This window comes from Rhinoraja longicauda, chromosome 13 (genome assembly GCF_053455715.1).
Source record: "Rhinoraja longicauda isolate Sanriku21f chromosome 13, sRhiLon1.1, whole genome shotgun sequence".
In the NCBI taxonomy this organism is placed as follows: domain Eukaryota; kingdom Metazoa; phylum Chordata; class Chondrichthyes; order Rajiformes; family Arhynchobatidae; genus Rhinoraja; species Rhinoraja longicauda.
This window is the reverse complement of record NC_135965.1, coordinates 34,770,982-34,794,725: the sequence shown is the minus strand read 5'-3', so window position 1 is coordinate 34,794,725 and position 23,744 is coordinate 34,770,982. Positions and strand designations below refer to the sequence as shown.

Sequence of the window (23,744 nt, the reverse complement as noted above, 5' to 3'; positions counted from 1 at the left end):
AACAGACACTAACGGTTCTTTTACTGGAAAGCTGTGATGTCAATTGATTTTCCAGACAGACATTGTGCGATGAGCGGGAGCGCCTTTTAGGGTTAATTTCTCCCGGAGTCTGTTAAGTCAAAATACATGGGAATGCTTCAAGTAAAGTAGTCGCAGGTCAATCAAGACGGAGATGCTCGCACATGCAAAGCGAGAGAGTGCCTATGTCCATGTGCCTATCTAAAGGATAGACACGAAATGCTGTAGTAACAACTGGAGAGAAGGAATGGGTGACGTTTCGGGTCGAAACCCTTCTTCAGACTTAAAGGGACGCTGATCACCCGAAAACACAACTTCTGGTGTAAAGATTCAGCCTGCATGTTTTTTTTTATCACTTTAACGACCTGTCGGGAACTCTAGGAATGGCGTGAATTATAATACCGGGTCTTCGGTATATTCCAATATTCCGGCAAAGGTAATCACGCAAAAAAAAAGACAATCTATTTGTAAATCAGTCTAAAAGATGATTATTTCTTGAGTGGGTTTTAACATTGCAACATTAGTTATTAGCGCTGGGGAACGGTGAACGACACACGTTTGGTAGTCACTCCCCACGGAATAGAGGATCCAAATGAAAACAAAACTTAAGGCTGCGAATGAGGACCCATGTATTGAATAATTTACACGATCACCAGCCAACTGCGTAGAATCGCATTGGATTGACACCACAGCGCTCCACCAGTTCTATGTTAGAGGTTACCCCCCCCCCCCCCCCCCCCCCCACGTATGTCTTCTATTTCAACTCGCGGTTTCACTGAGTCCTGTTTTTCTCCCCCTTCCTTCTTCCGTGTACTTATCTCGCTTTTCCTTAAGCATGCACAGCGTTTTGTGAAACCCAGACGCCGCTGCAAGGTTCCCCACGGTTGTGGAGGCGATGCTGGGGGTGGGGGGGGGGGGGGAGAGTGAGTGAGTGAGTGAGTGTGATGCCCCTTTAAGGTGGGAGTCGAATAAGGCAGCTTTGCTCGCTGCAGTGTGATTGACAGTGGATACGTTACTGGGTGCCTCCTTCTGCAGTTCCTCAGCTCTCATCTCTCTCTCTCTCTCTCTTTCTCTTTATATTAAGAGCTCAGCAACTTTAAAGAAGGGATGCAGGCTCTGGCGGACTAAAATGGCTCTCCACCGATGGATTTATCCTTTACTCCACTTCATCCTTGCCAGCAATGCCGCCCGGAATTACCCAGCCAACGAGGGTAAGTTGGCCGTTACATTGAGGGGAGAGGAGGAGGAGGAGGAGGAGGAGAAAGTTAATGACAAGGACTTTGGCATTCTCTTCCATGAGCTGAAACGTAAACTCAGCCATAATTATCCGGGGAGAAAACTCTGCACGCTTAATATCTCGCTAAGTAATTAGAAAACAAAAACGGGTCTGCGAAATAGCTAGTGCCCCCCCCGCCCCCCGTGTTGTTTTAAGCGGCTTCTCCGTTTTTGAGGGATAGATGCGAAGTGGGTTATTAGGATAACCTTGCATTGCTAGTAATTGGTTGGTAGAACTGAAAGTTTGGGAGAAGCTGGTGAAAAAAATCACCTTGGGGATGGGGCAAGGAGGCAGGAAGTCTGTGGGTCATTTCACTTGAGTAGAGCCATAAACAGATCATATTTACCCACACAGTTATGTGGCCATGGATACAACTTAACAGCATCACCTGGGATCTTGTTAACGATTAGCCTTGTGCTCAGTGGCGACAGTAGCTTTGAGATGTGGCATGTGCATCATTGGGTAGAATTTAGGTCAGTGTACGCAGTCAACGCTACGAGCTGTGTTGTAATCAGTGGAAGTATTCCGTTGGATACAAAGTATTTGGTGAGATTGGGCGGGTGGGCGTTGCACAGTCTGTACCTGGTGAGATGCACCCACTTGCCTGACTGCACAGCCATCCAGCCTGTGTGTTATCTTGTCTCTTTTCTGCCAGCGAAACCGCACAAATGTCTGCAGTCACAAGGTGGCGGTCTGTTCCTCACCCCCTCGCCTTCTCCCACCACAGGTTACAATCAGTTTTGCAACCTGAATTACAGAGTTTTAAACACTTTGATTATTTTCCCTTCTCTTTTCCTCTTTTTTCTCTCTCTCTCTCTCTCTCTCTCTCTCTCTCTCTCTCTCTCTCTCTCTCTCTTTCTCTCTCTCTCTCAAAGCAACAGTGCCTCTTTGCATTCAATGTTATAGAGCATATATATTTTTTCAACGTATCTTCTCAGATTTAGACTGTATGAACTTTCTATGCCAAACACTGTTAAGGTACGTGTTTTATTGATGGCGCACCCAAAGGACGGCTCGGGAGAGGCCAGTTCTTGCGGCTCTGTGGTCTGAAAACGACAGACCTCGTTAATTATGTTGGACAAATGGCGGGAACAGATTTATCTCGAATTACGCTTTTGAAAGCGTTCGCCTTTTCTTCCTTTCTTAGTGTTCTCCAAATATCCATGCCTGAAGAAGATGGGTCCAGCAGATAGATAGCTGTGTGCCATATTAGCCAAGGACCACTCACCTTCCCGCCTAGTAGGTCAAGTGCGATGCAATCTCATCCTGCGTCCACACTCCAGTAGGGGGCAGCAGATAGCATTTGTTAGTTTGAAGCCTCAGTGATTCCTGATTCTGGATCATTTTCTAAACACAACAATACAATACAATACAATATATCTTTATTGTCATTGTACCCAGGGGTACAACGAGATTGGGAATGCACCTCCCATACGATGCAATAATTTAAGTAATTTAGACAACAGCAACCCAACAAAACAATTGTAACAGTTTTAGACAGGGTAAAGTGCAAGTTGATCTATGCGTTGTGACCATCCGGCTCAGCAGGACCGGTTCACCAAGTCAGGGACGCTAAAACCATTTGTTGTGTCCATGATCCAATAAAATAGTGAACGGCAGCAAGGTATGCAGCCGGATTCTCTATCTCCTCCTCCTCCCCCCCACAACCCCAACTCCTATTTCTGAATAACTGGTCCTATTTTGTTCCTGAATAAAACCAATTGCTGCAATGCCTCTAAATCTTAGGGTGAACAATCCGGGTCAGTGATGTGCGAAAGTAGTCTGTGCTTGGCAGTTGTTACCCATCACTGTGAATGGTACTTGGGAGCTGTTAGGTTCCAGTAAATCAGCCTTTTTCAGTGCCTTCTGACACATTGGGGATGCATCATTTCACAAGAACAGTGCAACTCTGCAGCCTCCAGCATCCATGTAAATACAGGACAAAGGTTGTGATGCGTCCGCGGTCTGGGTCGTGCTCTCTGTAAAGGACGTGATGGTGGAGGAGGAGGAGGAGGAGGTCAATTCCAGCTCAACGGGACATGCTCTACTTTCACACTATGTCTCATTTATTGTCACGCATTTTAAGAACAAAAAGAACATTTTCAGTCAGTTAACCCATAGAATGAGAACTGGCAAGTGGGTGACTTCACTGGGCTTTGATCCCAACATTTGACACTCCTGTCCAATGGACGTGGACTCTCGTTGGGATTTGCATTCGCGCACGATCTCTTGGGGTCAGTTCCAAATGCCTAGTCTGTTCCAGATCCTAGTGATCAGCAGCTGACAGTAAAACCAAAAGGATCACAGCCCCAGGTTGTGCTCTACTGTACAGCGAGAATTTATCCTGTTTAGAGTCATACTATCATACAGGACAGAAACAAGTCCTTTGGCCCAATTCACTTGCATGTGATCCATATCTCAATTACCCTTTCCTATACATGTACCTGTCTAAATGTCTTTTTAGACATTGACATTGTGCCTTCCTCTGCAACTTCCTTTGAGTACTTATTCCATATATGCCCCTCCTCTGTGAAGAAATTGACCCTCGGATCACTTTTTTAAAAAAATCTCCTCTTGCCTTAAACCTATTCCCTCTTGTTCTAGACATCTTTATTGGTGGTAGAGTTGAGAGAGACTGTAACTATTCATCTTATCTATGCTTCTCATGATTTTATAGACCATCATAAGTTCACCACTCACCCTCCTATTCTCCAGGGGAAAAAAAGGTCCCAGCCCACCCTTGTAACTCAACCCTCAAGTTATGGTAAAATCCTGGTGATTTTTTCCTGCATCTTTTTCAACTTAATGACATTCTTCCTATAGCAGGCAACCAGAGCCTCGTGCAATGCTCCAAATGTGATCTCATCAACATCTTGTATACCTGTAGCGTGATGTCCAGTTCCTGCACTCAATGCACTTAATGATGAAGGCAAGCATGCCACTTTATGGGAACTGTGTACTTGCTGATTTGGTATGAATGGACCAGACCACTTAAAGGCAAACTAACCAGTGACACAATAATTGTCTACAAATGCGGGGAAAAAAGAATAAACGTTTTTTTATGGTGCTTTTCAAGCTTTGTGAAGTGCAATTGCTTTGCTTGGCAGCCACTTATTTCAAACAGGGGGATTCACAAATGGCATCAAGGCAGGGAGCAGGTGGTTTGTTTGGGTGATGTTGTCATGGGGATAAATATTGGCCAAGACATCAGGAAGGACTCCTTGTTCTACTCCAAAATGGTATTGTGCTTAATTGTCCACCCAAGGGACAGACGTTTAGATTTGGCCTTTTAATATTTCAGCCAAGTAATAATGCTTACATCTTGTGTTGGCTGAAGTGCCAACTTGGACTTCAAGTGCGGTTTGTGCATCTGTTGCTCATATGGATAATTATGAATGTTTCTTAATGCTTCATAACACATAATGTGTTGAACAGTCAAGGGTACAACTGGCCTTATGTTTTGTTGGCTAGCCTTTACAAACAATATTAGTTCTCTTCATGTGTTATTGAACCACATGGATAAAAAAAACCACGTCAATTATAGTATAGAAGCAGACTATTCACCACAGCATCTTTCTTGCAAAGCAATCCTATTCTCACTCTTCCTGCTAGAGAGCAGTCTTGAACTACAATCTCTCTCCCCTCCCCCCCCCCCCCCCCCCCCCCCGTGATCATGTTTGATCAGACTGTACTGGCTCTAACTTGCATTAAACGGTATTCCCTTATATATCTGTACACTGTGAATAGCTTGATTGTAATCATATATAGTCTTTCCACTGACTGGTTAGCACGCAACAAAAGCATTGTACTGTACCTCGGTACACAAGACAATAAACTAAACGGTTGACTGTAACCTATTTCCCTTGCCTCTCATAAATTAAGCTTTGATTCATTTGCCACCAATCTCCATTGATGGGTAATTAACCATGGCCAAGTAACCTCGCAGTATGCCTTTGGATCATGGGAGGGAAACAAAATGGGGGAAATCCATACAGCTACAGGGACAACGTGCAATAGACAATAGACAATAGGTGCAGGAGTAGGCCATTCAGCCCTTCGAGCCAGCACCGCCATTCAATGCGATCATGGCTGATCACTCTCAATCAGTACCCCGTTCCTGCCTTCTCCCCATACCCCCTCACTCCGCTATCCTTAAGAGCTCTATCCAGCTCTCTCTTGAAAGCATCCAACGAACTGGCCTCCACTGCCTTCTGAGGCAGAGAATTCCACACCTTCACCACTCTCTGACTGAAAAAGTTCTTCCTCATCTCCGTTCTAAATAGCCTACCCCTTATTCTTAAACTCTGGCCCCTTGTTCTGGACTCCCCCAACATTGGGAACATGTTTCCTGCCTCTAATGTGTCCAATCCCCTAATTATCTTATATGTTTCAATAAGATCCCCCCTCATCCTTCTAAATTCCAGTGTATACAAGCCCAATCGCTCCAGCCTTTCAACATACGACAGTCCCGCCATTCCGGGAATTAACCTAGTGAACCTACGCTGCACGCCCTCCATAGCAAGAATATCCTTCCTCAAATTTGGAGACCAAAACTGCACACAGTACTCCAGGTGCGGTCTCACCAGGGCCCGGTACAACTGTAGAAGGACCTCTTTGCTCCTATACTCAACTCCTCTTGTTATGAAGGCCAACATTCCATTGGCTTTCTTCACACAGAGAGCGAACGCAGGTGTCTGGGGCCGTGAGGTAACGGTACTGCCTGAGTTTGTTTTTGTGTGACTAACTCTCGCTTGGATGGATGTCGGTTGCTTCACTGCCCAGCCTCATTGTTCACACTTGTCATTGTCTGGTGACTTTAATGGACGGAGCACTGACATAGATGATGCAGAAGTACACACCCTGGTCTGACCTTCTAACCGAACCTAAATGACAAAAAATTGCAGATATATATGGCCATCTTTCCTGGAGGATTATCAGTGATGAAATTTTGAATCCTACTAGCTGTGCCACTGTACCGTCGTATTCTGTAACAATGAGGAACGGGAATTTGGGGTTATCTTTACTCCTGTTTTAACTTGACTGTTTATGGCATTCTTGTTGGAATGATGATCACAATGTGTCTGGGAGTTGGAGTCTGTACATTCCACTTTAAAAATTGGCCAATGCTTCTACTTACAAAGACCTTGTGAGAAATCTTCCTATTTTACTCCTTGTTTCACAAATTGACCTTTGTTTGTTCTTGTGATTTTATGCCCATCTTAATGTGTTCATCTATATTTCAATTTCCCTTTATTTTTTTTGCTCACTTGAATTTACAGTCTCTTTCCCAAGTGTCCTCCGGTTTTATACGGGCAAAGATCGACAGCAGGGAGGGTTCTTGGAAGGACCACGTCACCAAAAGAATTTCCATGCAATCTGGAGCAATCACTTCATCTGAAGTAATCATTATAGTCAATACATTTCCAATTCATCTGCTCTTTTTCTTCATTCAGTCACTGCTCTGTCCTCCCAATCCCACATGAACTCCAATAAAATTAAGCATCGATCTTTCTGATGTCAAAATATCATAATTGATAATGATGGTTACATTATCATCATTGATAATGATGGTTACATTTTTGGTCACAAACAACATCCATTTTCTATTGAATGGCAAGACATCATGGGCTGCATCACACATGAGTGAGGACAGCCAGACAATAAGTGAGTGGAAGAAGTTGGGAATGGGTGATTAAAATGTTGGGCCAAAGTCAGGGTTTAAGTGAAAAGACACAGAGGGAGTGCAATTTGGGGAGCAATTTGCTGAGAATCGGGTTTAGGCACTTGAAGGCAGGGCTGCCGTTGTATTACGAAGGAGGTGGTGCTCTTGAGGGACAAGGGTTGGGAAAATGGCCCGTGTGTCTACACAGTGCAACACAATTCCCTGTTGAGCTGTCGGGGAAAATGAAACCCACCAACTAATGGGGTGAGGGTTGGGACTTTTTATTGCTTCTTCCAGACGAATGCAGATTAAATGTAACATCTCCATGTTTGCGGATGACACAAAGCTGAGTGGCGGTGTGAGCTGCGAGGAGATGCTATGAGGCTGCAGGGTGATTTTGATAGGGTGGGTGAGTGGGCAGATGCAGTATAATGTGGATAGATGTGAGGTGGCAAGAACAGGAAGGCAGATTATTTTCTGAATGATGTCAGATGAGGAAAAGGGGAGGTGCAATGAGACCTGGGTGTGCTTGTACATCAGTCACTGAAAGTAAGCATGCAGGTACGGCAGGCAGTGAAGGAAGCTAATGGCATGTTGACCTTCATTGCAAGAGGATTTGTGTTTCGGAGCAAGGAGGTCCTACTGCAGTTGTACAGTGTCCTGGTGAGACTGCACCTTGAGTATTTTGTGCAATTTTGGTCTCCTAATTTGAGGAAGGACATTATTGTTATTGAGGAAGAACAGTGTAGGTTCACCAGGTTAATTCCCGGAATAGTGGGCTGACAAATGATGAAAGAATGGGTTGATTCGGCTTGTATTCACTGGAATTTAGAAGGATGAGAGGAGATCTTAGAGAAACATATAAAATTCCTAAAAGATTGGACAGACTAGATGCAGACAAAATGTTCCCAATGTTGGGGGAATCATGAACCAGGGGTCACAGTTTAAGAATAAGGGGTAGGCCATTTAGGATTGAGATGAGGTAAAACCTTTTCACCCAGAGAGATGTGAATCTGTGGAATTCTCTGCCACAGAAGGCAGTGGAGGCCAATTGACTGGATATTTTCAAGAGAGAGTTAGATTTAGCTTTTAGGGCTAAAGGAATTAAGGGATTATGGGGGAAAAAGCCAGAATGGGGTACTGATTTTAGATGATTAGCCATGATCATATTGAATGGCAGTGCTGGCTCGAGGGGCCGAATGGCCTACTCCTTCACTTATTTTTCTATGTTCTATATTTCAAGATCAATTCTTTCAGTTAGACATATTTTGCTCTGTAAGATCAGGAATATATGTTAGGTGATTTCAAATGCATCATTTCTGAAAAAAGGATAAACGAGGTGGTGTATTGGGCCAGGTAGTGCAAATTTGCCCATGTCCAGCAGCTTATCGTTCAATATTTGAAGTGCTTTGAACTCTGATACATGCTGTTCTCTTTTAAGTGACTCCCTTATGAATAGAAATACTGTATTTAATAAGAACCACAAGTCTTGCTGTGATGTGTTTTCTGTTCACCTTTTCAATACTACATCAAGGACTGAATCTGAGCATTGAGAGAAATACTGAGATGCTTGGACCAGTGCCAGTGGATGTGCTCAAACTGGGGCAGGAACCATAAGTACTGCCAGTGTAAATTTTCATCAACATTGCTTAGGTACAGATCAAATGCTTATCCATGCCACCCAAAAGATCACTACAGTGAACAACTTTACTTGCTTCTTGGCTCAGTGCATCAAGACTCAAGGATGTATTCACAAAATGCTGGAGTAACTCAGCAGGTCAGGCAGCATCTCGGGAGAGAAGGAATGGGTGACGTTTCGGGTCGAGAACCTTCTTCAGACTGATGTCGGGGGTGGGACAAAGGAAGGATATAGGTGGAGACAGGAAGAAGGAGGGAGATCTGGGAAGGAGGAGGGGAAGGGAGGGACAGAGGAGCTATCTGAAGTTGGAGAAGTCGACGTTCATACCACCGGGCCGCAAACTGCCCAGGTGAAATATGAGGTGCTGCTCCTCCAATTTCCGGCAGGCCTCACTATGGCACTGGAGGAGGCCCATGACAGAGAGGTCAGACTGGGAATGGGAGGGGGAGTTAAAGTGCTGGGCCACCGGGAGATCAGTTCATAGGCATTGGGAACAGAGCAACGAAATTCTTACTCATTGCAGCTTTACAGGCACATTAACGCCCCAACACAACAAATAAATATATAATACACAACACAAAGTATCAATTATGCTCGGTTACTAGACCACAATAGTGCAAGTCAAAGTACGTAGAGTAACCAAGGGTCTCAACCCGAAACGTCACCCATTCCTTCTCTCCAGAGATGCTGCCTGTCCCGCTGAGTTACTCCAGCATTTTGTGTCTCTCTTCGGTGTAAACCAGCATCTGCAGTTCCTTCCTGTACAAAGTCTATAGTAGTTTGGGGCTGAGATTGGGTTGTAGGTAAGGTCATGTAGGGTGTTTCAAAAGTCTGGTTGATGGGAAGAATCTGTTCTCAGGTTCTTGTACCTTTTTGTCGATGATAGGAATGGACTAAGAGCGTGACCAAGGTGGGGTGGGACTGGGTCTGCATGATTACTGTAAATGTATCAAGTTGCTGGAAATGAACAAAGAAGAGAATTGAAGGAAAAAGCCAAATATTGCCCTCCCTAATGGTATGGTTCAGGATTAAGACTTGGTCAAATTGACATTTTAAAAAAAGTTATAGGAAATAAACTATCTAGTGTCTTTCACCACACATTGACTGGATATTGGCAGCCATGAGGTAGTGGGTTAGGAAATATCTTTTTGCTTCTTGGGACTGGGTTTGAGTGCAACCTCGATTGATTGCATTCTTTTCTCAGCTGTCTAACAGCAGCTTTTCAGATCATAAGTGAAATGAGTTTGGGCAGTTTCAATTCATTCCCCAATGAACACCCCATAGAAAATGTTAATCCAACACTAATTATCTCTAATTGGATAACTCTGTGCCTGCAAAGGGCAGCCTGCTGTGGGGAATGGAAATTCTATGGTTTGGGCTGAATAACAGGTGTAGTTTGCTAAATGAATTTGACCTGCATTGTGGCCCACAAGTTTTTCAAACAGGGATTTCTGAATGTGTTTGTATTATAATTAGCATGGCATTTTCTTTGCAGGGTACTATGTGAGTGTGGTCTTCATTGATTCCCTTTTGGAGTAATTGGGAGTCTTTTCAGATGGGACGAGCGTGTCAACTATAAGAAGTCACACACATAGTGGGGCAAGCTTAGTAAAAGCTTAGCTAGGCTTCCATTAATGCCTGTTTTTAGCCTTGGTAATCTTTTAATATGTATAGTTAATATGAGCAATTTGAGAGGAGATTCAAGTGAATAGAATTGTGGATTTAAGCTTAACATCTTGTCCCAATATTCAAAGTGTCAGCTCCAGTGGCCTTTGAGTGAGAAGACAAAATGTTCAAATTCCAGTTTTGGGGGGGGGGGGTTTGAAAGGAAAATCTAGACTGATGCTTTATTGCAGTCCCAAGAGAATGCTGCATTATCAGAAGCACTGCTTTAAACAAGACCTTGTTTGAAGTCTGGAAGCCCATTGGCTGTTGGAGGGAGTCTGTTGGAGGGAGTCAAAGACCCGAGGGTTCGGCAGACCGTGGTAGTGGGTGGAGCTGCTGGAGACGTCGAACGCGAGGAGCAAGGGCTGGCAGGAGGGTGAACCGGGGTAATGGCCCAAGGCTTTCGAGGCTGGCTGCAAGAGGCGCACCCGGGACACAAAGATGGCAGGGAGGGGTGAGGGATGTCGGTTGACGATTTGGGCAGGTGGAAGGTAACGGAGGAGGCCCTGCAGGAGCCTGGGGCTTGCCAGGATTGGGAACTGCTCTAGTAGATCGAACGGACTGGACTTTGGAAATGGCACCAAAACATGGTGGTGCCAGCAAGTGTTAAAGTGCAAAAATAAATTCACTGTGCAGTTGCAGATCTGCCAAATAAAGCACCATTGAAACCATTGGTTGTCATGCTAAAGGTGAATTAAATTCAATTTAAACCAGCACCCATCTGCCTTCAAAAACGCATTAATGATTGTATGGACACACTGCAAAGTAGGGTGGGAGCTATGTCTTGGCCTATTTTATAATCACACTACTGAGGGCTTGCACGTTGTTGTTTATTGGAGTTTGCCACATTCAAACTGGCCATCACATTTCAAGAGTCAAGAATGTTTTATTCTTAGGTTACATGTTGCACCTCCGCCAACCTCATCTACTGTATCCGTTATTCAAGATGTGGACTCTTTTACATCGGCGAGACCAAACACAGACTGGGCAATCGTTTCGCTGAATACCTTCGCACAGCCCGCGTGAACCAACCTGATCTCCTGGTTGCTAAACACTTTAATTCTCCTTCTCCTTCCCATTCCCACACAAACCTTTCTGCCCTAGGTCTCCTCCATTGTCAGAGTGAGGCTAAACACAAATTGGAGGAACAGCATCTCATATTTCGCTTGGGCAGCGTACAGCCCAGTGGTATGAATTTGATTTCTCTCACTTCAGGTAGCCCCAGCATTCCCTCTCTCTCTCTCTAGCCCTCTGCCACCCAAGTCGCACTAGCTTCTCATTTTCACCTAATAACAATGGCCTGTTTCCTTTATCATTATTACTTTTTTGCATATCTTTCACTCATTGTTCTTTATCTCTCTACATCATCGCCTATTTCTCTCGTTTCCTTTATCCCTAATCAGTCTGAAGAAGGGTCTCGACCCGAAACGTCACCCAGTTCTTCTCTCCAGAGATGCTGCATGTCCTGCTGAGTTACTCCAGCTTTCTGTGTCTATCTTATGCTTTATTGTCACATGCCTTGAAACAGAACAATGAAATTCATACATGCAGCAGCAAAACAGATATCTTAATATAGTACATCATAATAAACAACAAAAAAGCACTACAGTATATGGTTAAAAAAACGATAATAGTGTAAAGACAAAAGCAATGTCCCAAAATCGATGTAGTTTGGAACTTAGGTGGTGTTTAATAGCCTGGTAAGGCATTGGTAAGGCATTATAATCAGGCCTGCACTTAAAAGTATTCTTTAGGTGTGAAATGGATTGTGATGTTCTATAGCAGTAAAAGTCTTGTGTTTCACACCATAAAACCAAATAACACATGCATAGAAATTGGATTGCATAGTGCTGCGTTTTCTATGATACATGGTTGCAATACACGTAGTTGTAAATATATCCCATTCACTAATTGCAGAGAATATTTATAATTGCATCTCAAAATTGCTATAATTTGGTGATGGGAAAATAATTGCTGAGTTTTGTACATTCATCTGCCTGGATCAGGCCCTGTAATATGTATTACCAGATCCCATCTAGATTTGTGCCAGAAACTGGATTGCAAACATTCACAGGAGGAAGAAGTGTTTGTTTAAAATGGTCACATGTTTCTGTTGCATTTCAGATGCTGCCTCGCACACTGTGTTCCTCTAGCAGTTTGTTTTTCACTCAAGATTCCAGCATCTGCAGTCTCTTGGAGTCTACGTGTTTCTAAATAACAATTTCCCTTCTAAACAAGTGGCACACCCATCGTGTACTCCACTGTGAAAGTTACCCAGTCTATTTGCATTGATAGAGTAACCGTTTAATGTGAGAAAATGTTCTTCAGAGGGATTTAAAAACTGCTGTTTATTGGTACACATGGAGAAGGTACTAGCTGAATGCTGGGTGAGTCACAGTGTGGAAACAAGCCCAACCTGCCCACACCGACCAACATGTCCCAGCTACACTGGTCCCACCTGCCTACATGCAAGTGGATTTACAGGGGAGATGGGGACCTGTATGATTGAGCATCGTGGTGCTTGGGAAAAAGTTGAGTTGATAAGAAGATGGGTTGTTTAGGAAAGTGGTGTTTTTGGAGAATTGGGACTACTTCAGAAGTACTGTATGAGCAATTTGCCATTGCATATTACTTTACTCATATCATTGGGCTTTATTCAGTGGATTGTTTCAATAATCTGAGGGGTGAGAGAAATTTACCTGCTTGGTCCATTACTTTCTGAAATCTGTAAGTTATCTCAAATGAACCTGTTATCTACAGCATACCTGATTTCTATAATTTAAGTTTCCAGAGGGGCGTGGGTGGGATAGATTACTTCAATCAAATATTATGCAGATCAAATGTACTTCACTATCATGATATCCAAGACTGGATTAGGCAAAAAACTTAAATTGAGCTAGTTGTCCTCCATCCTAGTTTTGATTTTTTGATTTAGAGATAGAGCGCGGAAACAGGCCCTTCGGCCCACCGAGTCCGCGCCGCCCAGCGATCCCCGCACATTAACACTATCTATCCTACACACACTAGGGACAATTTTTTTAACATTTTACCCAGTCAATTAACCTACATACCTGTACGTCTTTGGAGTGTGGGAGGAAACCGAAGATCTCAGAGAAAACCCACGCAGGTCACGGGGAGAACGTACAAACTCCGTAGAGACGGCGCCCGTATTCAGGATCGAACCTGAGTCTCCGGCGCTGCATTCGCTGTAAGGCAGCAACTCTACCGCTGCGCCACCGTGCCGCCCTGAATAGTTAGGAACCTGCATTAGAGAAACCTTGATTGCATTTCCACAATTGTTCTTTTTTTTTTGTTCCATTAAATCATTCCCTTTCCAAATGCAATTCCAAGAATTCTTTGCTAAATGGCTAGATTTAAGAGGGTGACGTTAATGCTCTGGGGAGCAATTATGTCATTTTATGGTATGGATTGCAAAACTCATTTCAGCCTTTCCCATTCAATGTGTTCTTTCATCTAGGTAGCAAGCGAGAATATTTCATTCAAAACTTTGTGATTGAAGTAAAATGGTGAGACCAATATCAGTAATACAGTCTCTTGAAAGTTAGACCACTGATTAACTGGTGATTTGTTTAGGCTTAGATGAAGGAAATAATCTCGGTCTTTGCACATAATGAAAGCCCTGTGGAAGCAAAGTACAGGTGTACAAAGTGCTAACTCGCCACTATGTGTCTGCATGAGGTAACACTGCCCAGCTCAGACACATTCATTACAGTGTAACCAAACAATGTGTCAATTAATGGTTATTCTGAGAAGCTTTAATGGTTTTAAACAAAAGCTTCTTTCTTGTGTTGAACTGAAGTTGAGTTTTATTATATTACACTATACTTGGCTATTATATTTTAATGACATGTGCTGTAACCACTTAAAATTGTAGTTTAACTGAACACTACTCGTTTAAATTTTTTTAGTTTAGAGGCCCAACGAGTCCACACCGACCAGCAATCCACGCATACTATCCTATACGCACTCGGGACAACTTACAATTTTACCAAGCCAATTAACCTACAAACCTGTACAATTTTGGAGTGTGGGAGGAAACCGGAGCACCAGGAGAAAACCCACGCAGGTCACGGGGAGAACATACAAACTCCAGACAGACAGCACCCGTTGTCTGGGTCTTTGGCACTGTAAGGCAGCAACTCTACCGCTGTGCCACCGTGCTGCTCGGTTCATATGTGGATAATGTGAGGTTATCCACTTTGAACAGGAAAGAACAGGAAAGCAGACTATTACCTGAATGGTGGCCGATTAGGAGAAGGGGAGATGCAACGAGACCTGGGTGTCGTGGTACACCAGTCATTGAAAGTAGGCATGCAGGTGCATGCAGGGCAGTGAAGAAAGCGAATGGTGTGTTGGCATTCATAGCGAGGGGATTTGAGTATAGGAGCAGGGAGGTTCTGCTGCAGTTGTACAGGGCATTAGTGAGACCACACATAACATAACATAACATAACAACACTTTATTGTCACTCGGCACAACACCGAACGAAATTTCAGCAGTCACAAAACACAGCAAAAAGAAAAAAAAAACCAGGACACCCGACCCCAACACAAACATCCATCACAGTGACTCCAAACACCCCCTCACTGTGATGGAGGCAACAAAACTCTCTTCCCCCCGCACCCATGGACAGGCAGCTCGACCCCTACCGAGGCAACCCCCCGCAAGCCCCCGCAAGAGGATGGAAGGCCCTGCGACCGAGGCGCCCCGGGCACCGAAACGTCCCGCGGCCGTACCGGGCGATGTTAAGTCCAGCGGCCGAGCCGCACCGGGCACTGAAACGTCCCGCGGCCGAGCCGCACTGGGCGATGTTAAGTCCCGCAGCCGAGCCGCACCGGGCACTGAAATGTCCCGCGGCCGAGCCGCACCGGGCACTGAAATGTCCCGCGGCCGAGCCGCACCGGGCACCGAAACATCCCGCGGCCAAGCCGCACCGGGCGATGTTAAGTCCCGCAGCCGAGCCGCACCGGGCACTGAAATGTCCCGCAGCCGAGCTGCACCGGGCACTGAACCATCCCGCGGCCGAGCCGCACCGGGCACCGAAACGTCCCGCGGCCGAGCCGCACCGGGCGATGTTAAGTCCAGCGGCCGAGCCGCACCAGGCACTGAAACGTCCCGCGGCCGAGCCGTGCTGGCGATGTTAAATCCCGCAGCCGAGCCGCGCCGGCGATGGAAGGCCCCGCGGGCGAGCTGCGCCCCGGGGAAGAGACCTAATAAAATAAAGGTTTCCCCCGCCCCACCCCACCCCCACACCCCACACCCACACCCCACCCCCCCACCACACATACACAGCCAAAAATAGAAACAAAAACCATCCCAACACCGACACAAACAAAAAAAAAAGAAAAAAAGACAAACAGACTGCCAGAGAGCCGCAGCCGTTAGGCACAGCCAACTCCTCCCACCTGGAGTATTGCGTACAGTTTTGGTCTCCTAATCTGAGGAAAGACATTCTTGCCATAGAGGGAGTACAGAGAAGGTTCACCAGATTGATTCCCGGGATGGCAGGACTTTCATATGAAGAAAGACTGGATAGACTCGGTTTGTACTCGCTGGAATTTAAAAGATTGAGGAGGGATCTTATAGAAACTTACAAAATTCTTAAGGGGTTGGACAGGCTAGATGCAAAAAGATTGTTCCCGATGTTGGGGAAGTCCAGAACAAGGGGTCACAGTTTAAGGGTAAGGGGGAAGTCTTTTAGGACCGAGATGAGAACGTTTTTTTTCACACAGAGAGTGGTGAATCTGTGGAATTCTGCCACAGAAGGTAGTTGAGGCCAGTTCATTGGCTATATTTAAGAGGGAGTTAGATGTGGCCCTTGTGGCTAAAGGGATCAGGGGGTATGGAGAGAAGGCAGGTACGGGATACTGAGTTGGATGATCAGCCATGATCATATTGAATGGCGGTGCAGGCTCGAAGGGCCGAATGGCCTACTCCTGCACCTATTTTCTATGTTTCTATGTTTCTATATTCAATGTTTGTTATTGACCCCAATGGTCCATCATACTGGACCTCCCATTGCTCGGACTTTAGAGAATTAGTTCTTGCACCAAGTAAATCATTTGCAGTGGAATATATGTATTGGTCACAATTTTTGTTGATGATGGCGTAGCAGTAGAACTACTGCCTTTCAGCGCCAGAGATTCGGGTTGGATCTTGACTATGGGTGCTGTCTGTACAGAGTTTGTACGTTCTCCCCGTGACCTGCTTGGGGTTTTCTCCGAGATCTTTGGTTTCCTCTCGCATTCCAAAGACGTACAGGTTTGTTGGTTAATTGGCTTGGTATAAATGTAAGTTGTCCCTAGTGTGTGTAGGATAGTGTTTGTTTGTGGGGATCGCTGGTCAGCGTGGACCCGGTGGGCTGAAGGCCTTGTTTCCTCACTGTATCTCTAAACTAAACTAAACTATAAACTATCATTGAATAGGCATTGCTCTGTTATGCTGTACTTTTACAATGCAAATGTTTTGAATAATTGGCTTTCTATAAATATGCCCAATGTAGGCAAGGTATGACTACTTGAGATGATGTTTGCACCAACGCAGATCATGTATTGTTGATAAACATTAACAACTCCATGCGCTTTCTCTGATCCAGTTTCAAGCTTACCTAAAGCCGAAGGCCTTATAAATCATGCTTGTCTTATATTAACAGCAGATCAACTTTAAAGTCAAATGAGATCTTCGAATTTTATTTAACTGTGTGTAGTCTGTTGTGGTTAAAATATTGACCCTGGAATGTTTAATTAATGAGCCTGGCCATTATTTGGGCTATTGCTAATAATAGATTTAATGCTGTGACTGAACAGTTTAACCTGCACCAATGATTAGAATAGAACATGCCAATTCACATTTACGGAGATCCAGTGAGCTTAATTGCTGATAATGGGCTTTGTATTTAAAGAGCAAATGTTGGGTCAATATCACTATTTGTATTTATTAAACATGTTACTTTGATGTGTCAATACGGTACCAACACATTTTAGACACAAAGTGCTGGAGTAACTCAGTGGGCCAGGAAGCATCTCTGGAAAAAAGGAATAGGTCTACAATGGACCAAAGGTCCACACCTCCTCCTGTTCTCCAGAGATGTTGTCTGACCTGCTAAGTTACTCCAGCATTTTATGTCTATCTTCAGTGTAAACCAGCACCTGCAGTTCCTTCCTACACCAATACATTTAATAAGGGTTTAGTTTAAGTTTGGACTCCACTAGGTAGCAATCAGAAATGGGCGTTTAGAACTGTGCGGTTGTAAATAGTCTTGTGGATATCTGTTGAATAGCATATCACCTCATGCCAACTGTGTGACATGCTCTGCTTACATTTAGAAACCAGGGCAGTCACAAAATACTACAATCCCTACACTAAAAAGGCTTAAAACAAATAACCTTTGTTCTAGTTGTTACTTTCTCTAAGGGATATGGGGAGAAAGCAAGAACTGGGTACTGATTTTGGATGATCAGCCATGATCATATTGAAAGGCGATGCTGGCTCAAAAGGCCGAATGGCCTATTCCTGCACCTATTTTCTATGTTTCTAACTGTAATGCATTCTGCAGCTGAAATGCTACTGCACTCTGGTATTTTTCTCTCTGCATTACCAATTGAACTCGTGTATGACTTACTTGTAGTCATTTATAGGTTGGTTGGACTGGAAGGTGCACAAATGAGGCATGTCTGTATCTCTATAGACAGGGCAATAATTAACCAATACCAATATACCATGCAGCGTTTGGTGGAGCTTCTTCATCAATTTTTTTTTATATGAGGAAGGAAATCGATGAAGGTGGGGCAGTGGATGTTGTCTACTTGGATTTTAGTAAGGCACTTGATAAAGTCCTTCATAGTAGGCTCATTAGAAGAGTAAGATGCATGGGATCCATGGTGATCTAGGTTGTTTGGACTCAACCACAAGATCAAGGGTTGTGGTGGAAGTGTTATTCTTGCAGGAGGTCTGTGACCATTGGTGTTCTGCCTGAATCTGTGCTGGATTTGTACCAGCATCTGCAGATACGTATATGTATATACATATGTATATGTATATGTATATGTATATATATATATGTATATATGTGTGTGTACATATGCATATATATGTGTGTGTATATATATGTGTGTATATATATATGTGTGTATATATATATATACATATGTATATACATATACGTATCTGCAGATGCTGGTACAAATCGAAGGTATCACAAAATGCTGGAGTAACTCGGCGGGCCAGGCAGCATCTCAGGAGAGAAGGAATGGGTGACGTTTCGGGTTGAGACCCTTCTTCAGACTATATATAATTCAGAAAGTATTCAGACCCCTTCACATTTTGTTACGTTACAGCCTTATTTTAAAATGGATTAAATTCTTTTTTTTATCATCAATCTACACACAATACCCCAGAATGAAGAAGCAAAAACAGGTGTTTAGAATTTTATGCAAAGTAATTAAAAAGAAATAACTCAAATATCACATCTACATAAGCATTCAGACCCTTTGCTGTGACACTCAAAATTGGGCAGGTTCATCCTGTTTCCATTGACTATCCTTGAGATGTTTCTACTACTTGATTGGAGTCCACCAGTGGTACATTAAATTGATTGGACATGATTTGGAAAGGCACACACCTATCTATATAAGGGCCCACAGTTGACAGTACATGTCAGAGCAAAAACCAAGCCATGAAGACAAAGGAATTTCCATAGATCTCCGAGACAGTATTGTATCGAGATACTGATTTGGGGAAGGGTATAAAACAATTTCTGCAGCTTTGCAGCTCCCAAAGAGCACAGTGGCATCCATCATTCTTAAATGGAAGAACTTTGGAATCACCAGGACTCTTCATAGAGCTGGCCGCCTGGCCAAACTGAGTAATCTGGGAAGGGCCTTGGTCAGGGAGGTGACCAAGAACCTGATGGTCACTCTGACAGAGCTCCAGAGTACCTCTGTGAAGATGGGAGAACCTTCCAGAAGGACAACTATATCTGCAGCACTCCACCAATCAGGCCTTTATGGTAGAGTGCCAGATGGAAGCCACTCCTCAGTAAAAGGCACATGAGAGCATGCTTGGAGTTTGCCAAAAGGCACCTAAAGGACTCTCAGACCATGAGAAACAAGATTCTCCACACACAATAATGGCATTTAAGAGGCTTTTGGATAGCCACATGGATATACAGGGACTGGAGGTGTATGGATCACAAGCAGGCAGTGAAGATTAATTTAACGTGGTATCATATTTGGCATGTACATTGTGGGCAGAAGAGCCTCTTCCTGTGCTGTACTGTTCTATGAAGCACAGGTCAAAGCCAGCATCTAATACTACATTTATCTTGCTTAACAGAAAGGTGGAAAACTGAACAGTATTCTAGATTTTAAATGCTGCTTATTCTACTTAGTTTTCAAATCTAATTTTAAATTTGTTGGAGTGGAAATCAACAGAATTTCCCCCCTTTTTCTCTCGTTCTGTCCATACACCAGAGATGGATCTGAGAGATCTTGGCAGAGTAACAATTATCTTTACTTACTGATGGTGTTTCTCACCAGGAAGAATTAAAGTTGTTTTTTCTTGTTTACAGTTACCCTGTTGGACTCTATGTCAGCTCCTGGAGACTTGGGCTGGGTGGCATATCCTCCAGAAGGGGTGAGTATACTCTATTACTTGATTGAGAAGTAGTTCAGTAGAGCATAATTAACAAAACCAATTTCGCACAATCTACTCTCAATTATGTTGCTTTGAATCCCGATAACTCTTTGAAAGTGATCTTCATTAGGGTTGGCACAGCGGTCGAGTTGCTGCCTTACAGCACCAGAGACCCAGGTTTGATCCTTTACAGAGGTTGTACATTCTCCCTGTGACCCCATGGGACATTTCTGGGTGCTTCAGTTTCTTGACGCATTCTAAAGACATGCAGGTTTGTGGGTTAATTGGCTTCAGTAAAAATTGTAAATTGTCCCTCGTGTGTAGGATAGTGCTAGTGTACGGGGTGGTTAGCATGGACTCGTTGGGCCGAAGGGCCTGTTTCCACACTGTATCGCTAAAGCCTAAAGTGTCCCACAGAATAATGTGTTTTGAAAACTAATTTGATACCGTGATTAGAGTCGCTTGGTTCTCCCAGTTAGTATGTAATTTGTCGAATACTTTGTTTTGGAACAGTATTGTGTTCTTTGCTATTAGGAAGTATATTTACCCCGCTGCAGATCCATCAAAGGGTTAGATGTGCTGTTTTAAAGTTACAGGGGAGGAACAGAATGTAGTTGTGTCGACATAGCTACCCACGTTTAGAAATATTTTTGTGAGCTGAAGTGAGCACAGTGCAAGGTTTGCTTGAGTGGGGCATCTGACTACTTTGTGAGCATCTGCATTTTGTCTGATGTAAAACAATATGCAGTCACAATAATGTTTTGAGCTTGAATCTGCTAACAATCTTGTAATCGAGGTATAACGTGAATTCCTCTGAAATGCAATACTTCTGTCATCAAGATTTAAGTGGAGCCGGCACAGGGGAACACAACCAGCTGCAATGTTCCTCCCTGGTTCTACGCCTTCTTAACTTCGAAATACGTATCTATTTCTTTATCGCCACTATCATTTATAAACACTAGCACTTCCTGCCCAACAATCTTGTATTATAGACAATAGACAATAGACAATAGGTGCAGGAGTAGGCCATTCGGCCCTTCGAGCCAGCACCGCCATTCAATGTGATCATGGCTGATCATTCTCAATCAGTACCCTGTTCCTGCCTTCTCCCCATATCCCCTGACTCCGCTATCCTTAAGAGCTCTATCTAGCTCTCTCTTGAATGTATTCAGAGAATTGGCCTCCACTGCCCTCTGAGGCAGAGAATTCCACAGATTCACAACTCTCTGACTAAAAAGGTTTTTCCTCATCTCTGTTCTAAATGGCCTACCCCTTATTCTTAAACTGTGGCCCCTGGTTCTGGACTCCCCCAACATTGGGAACGTGTTTCCTGCCTCTAACATGTCCAACCCCTTAATAATCTTATTTTGTATATTAACAGCAGATTATATTGTATATTAACAGCAGATCAACTTTATAAAGTCATTGGATTTGGTATAAATGGAGATGTTGATGTAACGTGCATTCCTCAGTTTAAATTTTTCTGCTACCCATCGTAAGAAATTAATGTGTTGTCCACTCAAATGAGATGTGACAGACCAGGCCTAACCTTGAAAGGCAGACTCTCCCACAGCTTCCACAGGTGAAGTTGTCTCTGGCCGTTGGATTGGGGAGTGCGGTGCTGTTGACCTCCAGGGCCTTGAACCATGTGCTATTGTGGTACTTCATACCCGCCTGGAGGTCATTTCTCCACCTCCCCAGGTCTTTAGCAGCTGCTTCACAGTCAGTGCCAATGTTAACATTTGTCACATCTTTTTTAACCGTAACATTGTAGTGAAGCTTTGGTCTTCCTCTTGGCCGCCGTGCATTGGTGACCTCTCCAGATATAGCACATATTGAGGGTCGACACAAAAATCTCGAGTAACTCAGTGGGACAGGCAGCATCTCTGGAGAGAAGGACTGGGTGACGTTTTGGGTCGAGACCCTTTAGACTGAAGAGATGTGAGTTGCAGGGGTGAGCACTTTGACCTGGATGATGGGTTTAGTTTATTGTCAAATGTATTGAGGTACAGTGAAAAGCTTTTTGTTGCGTGCTTTCCAGAAAGCCTGCAATCGAACAGTCTAGTGTGCAGAATAGCATTTAGTACAAAGCAAAGTCCAATTAAAGATAGACTAGGGCATCTGATGAAGCAGATGGCAGCTCAGGATGTAGATAGGATGGTTCAGTTGCCCGATAACAGCTGTGTATCTCTTGACAAAGACATTTATAATGGACAATGGCATCCCTTCTGTATTGTGAATTTTCTGAGTTAGTCCAGCATTTGTGTCTACCTTTTGCATGTCTTGACCTCTGCATGGGTGTGGGCAGGGCAAGGAATGTGAGGGGAATAATCTATTGTGGACACCGTTGTCGAGTCCAACTCCGATGAGAGAATTGTTTGCAAGATAATGTGGGGATGGACAATCTGCGATGTAATTGTTTAGAATCAAATCAAATGGGGGTTGTTCTCGCCTTGGAGTCAAGGCTGGGAGTTTGAATACATCAGAGGTGTGCAAAATCAACACCACAGCACTCTATTGAGTAGATGAAATCTTGTACATTCAGAGATGCTTCTTAAAGAAACTTTAAATCAAGGGTCCCACTTTTCCTTGAGGAAATGTAAAAGACGAGGGATGTTATTCAGAGACATGAGGAGCTGCAGATGCAGGCTTACCAAAAACAAATGACACCCAGTGCTGTAGTAACTCTACGGGTCAGACTGCATCGCTGGAAAACATGGATAGGTGTCGTTTCGGGTGGGGACCCTTTTGCTTTCAAAGAGTCGAAGACTTCTCTGGCCTGCATTTATCCCTCAACCAAAATGCTAAAGCAAATTATCTGATCATTGTTATGTTGCATCTTGCGGATACTTTCTGTACTAATTGGCACCTGTGTTGCTTACACTACATCAGTGCCTGCAGTTCATTGACTGCAGCTTCGGGACATCACGCGTGTTGTATATTTATGCCAGCCTCTCTCTTTCACCCGCATGGGGACACTGGTGTTTGTTTACTGTTCCTCAGCTGACGTCAGTGTGGGAATCAAACTCCAATTTTGGATTTAGCAGTTGTGATTATATTGCTCATAGCATTACAGTTCTATTCTAAATCTGCTGGTGGCAAACCATGTATTAAAGAGCGTGGGACAAATTCAGTCATTTCAACAGCTAACATCATAGAGAACATATGGCAGTCTGCAGTCTCCACTTGCCAATGCCCAGTGGTTGCTGTTAGCTTGGGAACAACTGCATGAATGCTGCCTTTTTGTATATTAACCCCTTATTTCATTAATTAGGATCACTTGCATGATATCAAAGGCATAACATTTGCACCTTACAACAAGCAAACCATACCGTGTAAGAAGCAACTGCAGATGCTGGTTTACACTGAAGATACACTGGAGTGGGTCAAGCAGCAAAGCTGGAGAAAAGCAATATGTGGTGTTTCGGGTTGAGACCCTTCTTCAGACTGATGAATGGTCTTGACCCAAAATGTCACCTATTCCTTTTCTCCAAGCAAACCATATTTGTCCAGTTGCTCATTTTATATATTAGGCCCCGTTTGTTATTATTTCAAAGTTTAAAGTTAATTAAGCTGAATTAATCAGCACTCTAATGTGTGTCTTTGATCAAAACATTCCTTTTTTATTAAAAAGAACTGTACGTTCTGTAACTAAAAGAACTCTCCTTGCATTCAATAACATCTCTTTAATCCAGTATATTAGCCAACTTCTAAAGGACATTGTGATTCGGGGTGAATAACTGCATATACCTGTAAATGGGGTTATGCTCTGTAGTACGTAGTTATGTAATCTCAATTGGACCAGAAACACATGTGAAAGAAATAGTAGT

At 43.8% G+C, this 23,744-nt stretch overlaps 1 protein-coding gene across 5 annotated transcripts in view; it reads left to right on the top strand.

The window, feature by feature from the left end:
- The window catches only part of LOC144599632 (ephrin type-A receptor 3-like), a 319,324-nt gene that overhangs the window by 41,965 nt on the left and 253,615 nt on the right, over window positions 1–23,744 (top strand). For 2 of the 5 annotated variants that reach the window (XM_078410762.1, XM_078410758.1), the window contains exons 1-2: window positions 970–1,229; window positions 19,850–19,914. In XM_078410762.1, coding sequence (XP_078266888.1) covers window positions 1,148–1,229; window positions 19,850–19,914 — 147 coding nt within the window. In that variant the 5' untranslated portion in view covers window positions 970–1,147. Of the gene's footprint in view, window positions 1–710; window positions 728–844; window positions 892–969; window positions 1,230–19,849; window positions 19,915–23,744 lie in introns of those variants that run through there. The other 3 variants (XM_078410761.1, XM_078410759.1, XM_078410760.1) reach the window with 3 other exon arrangements.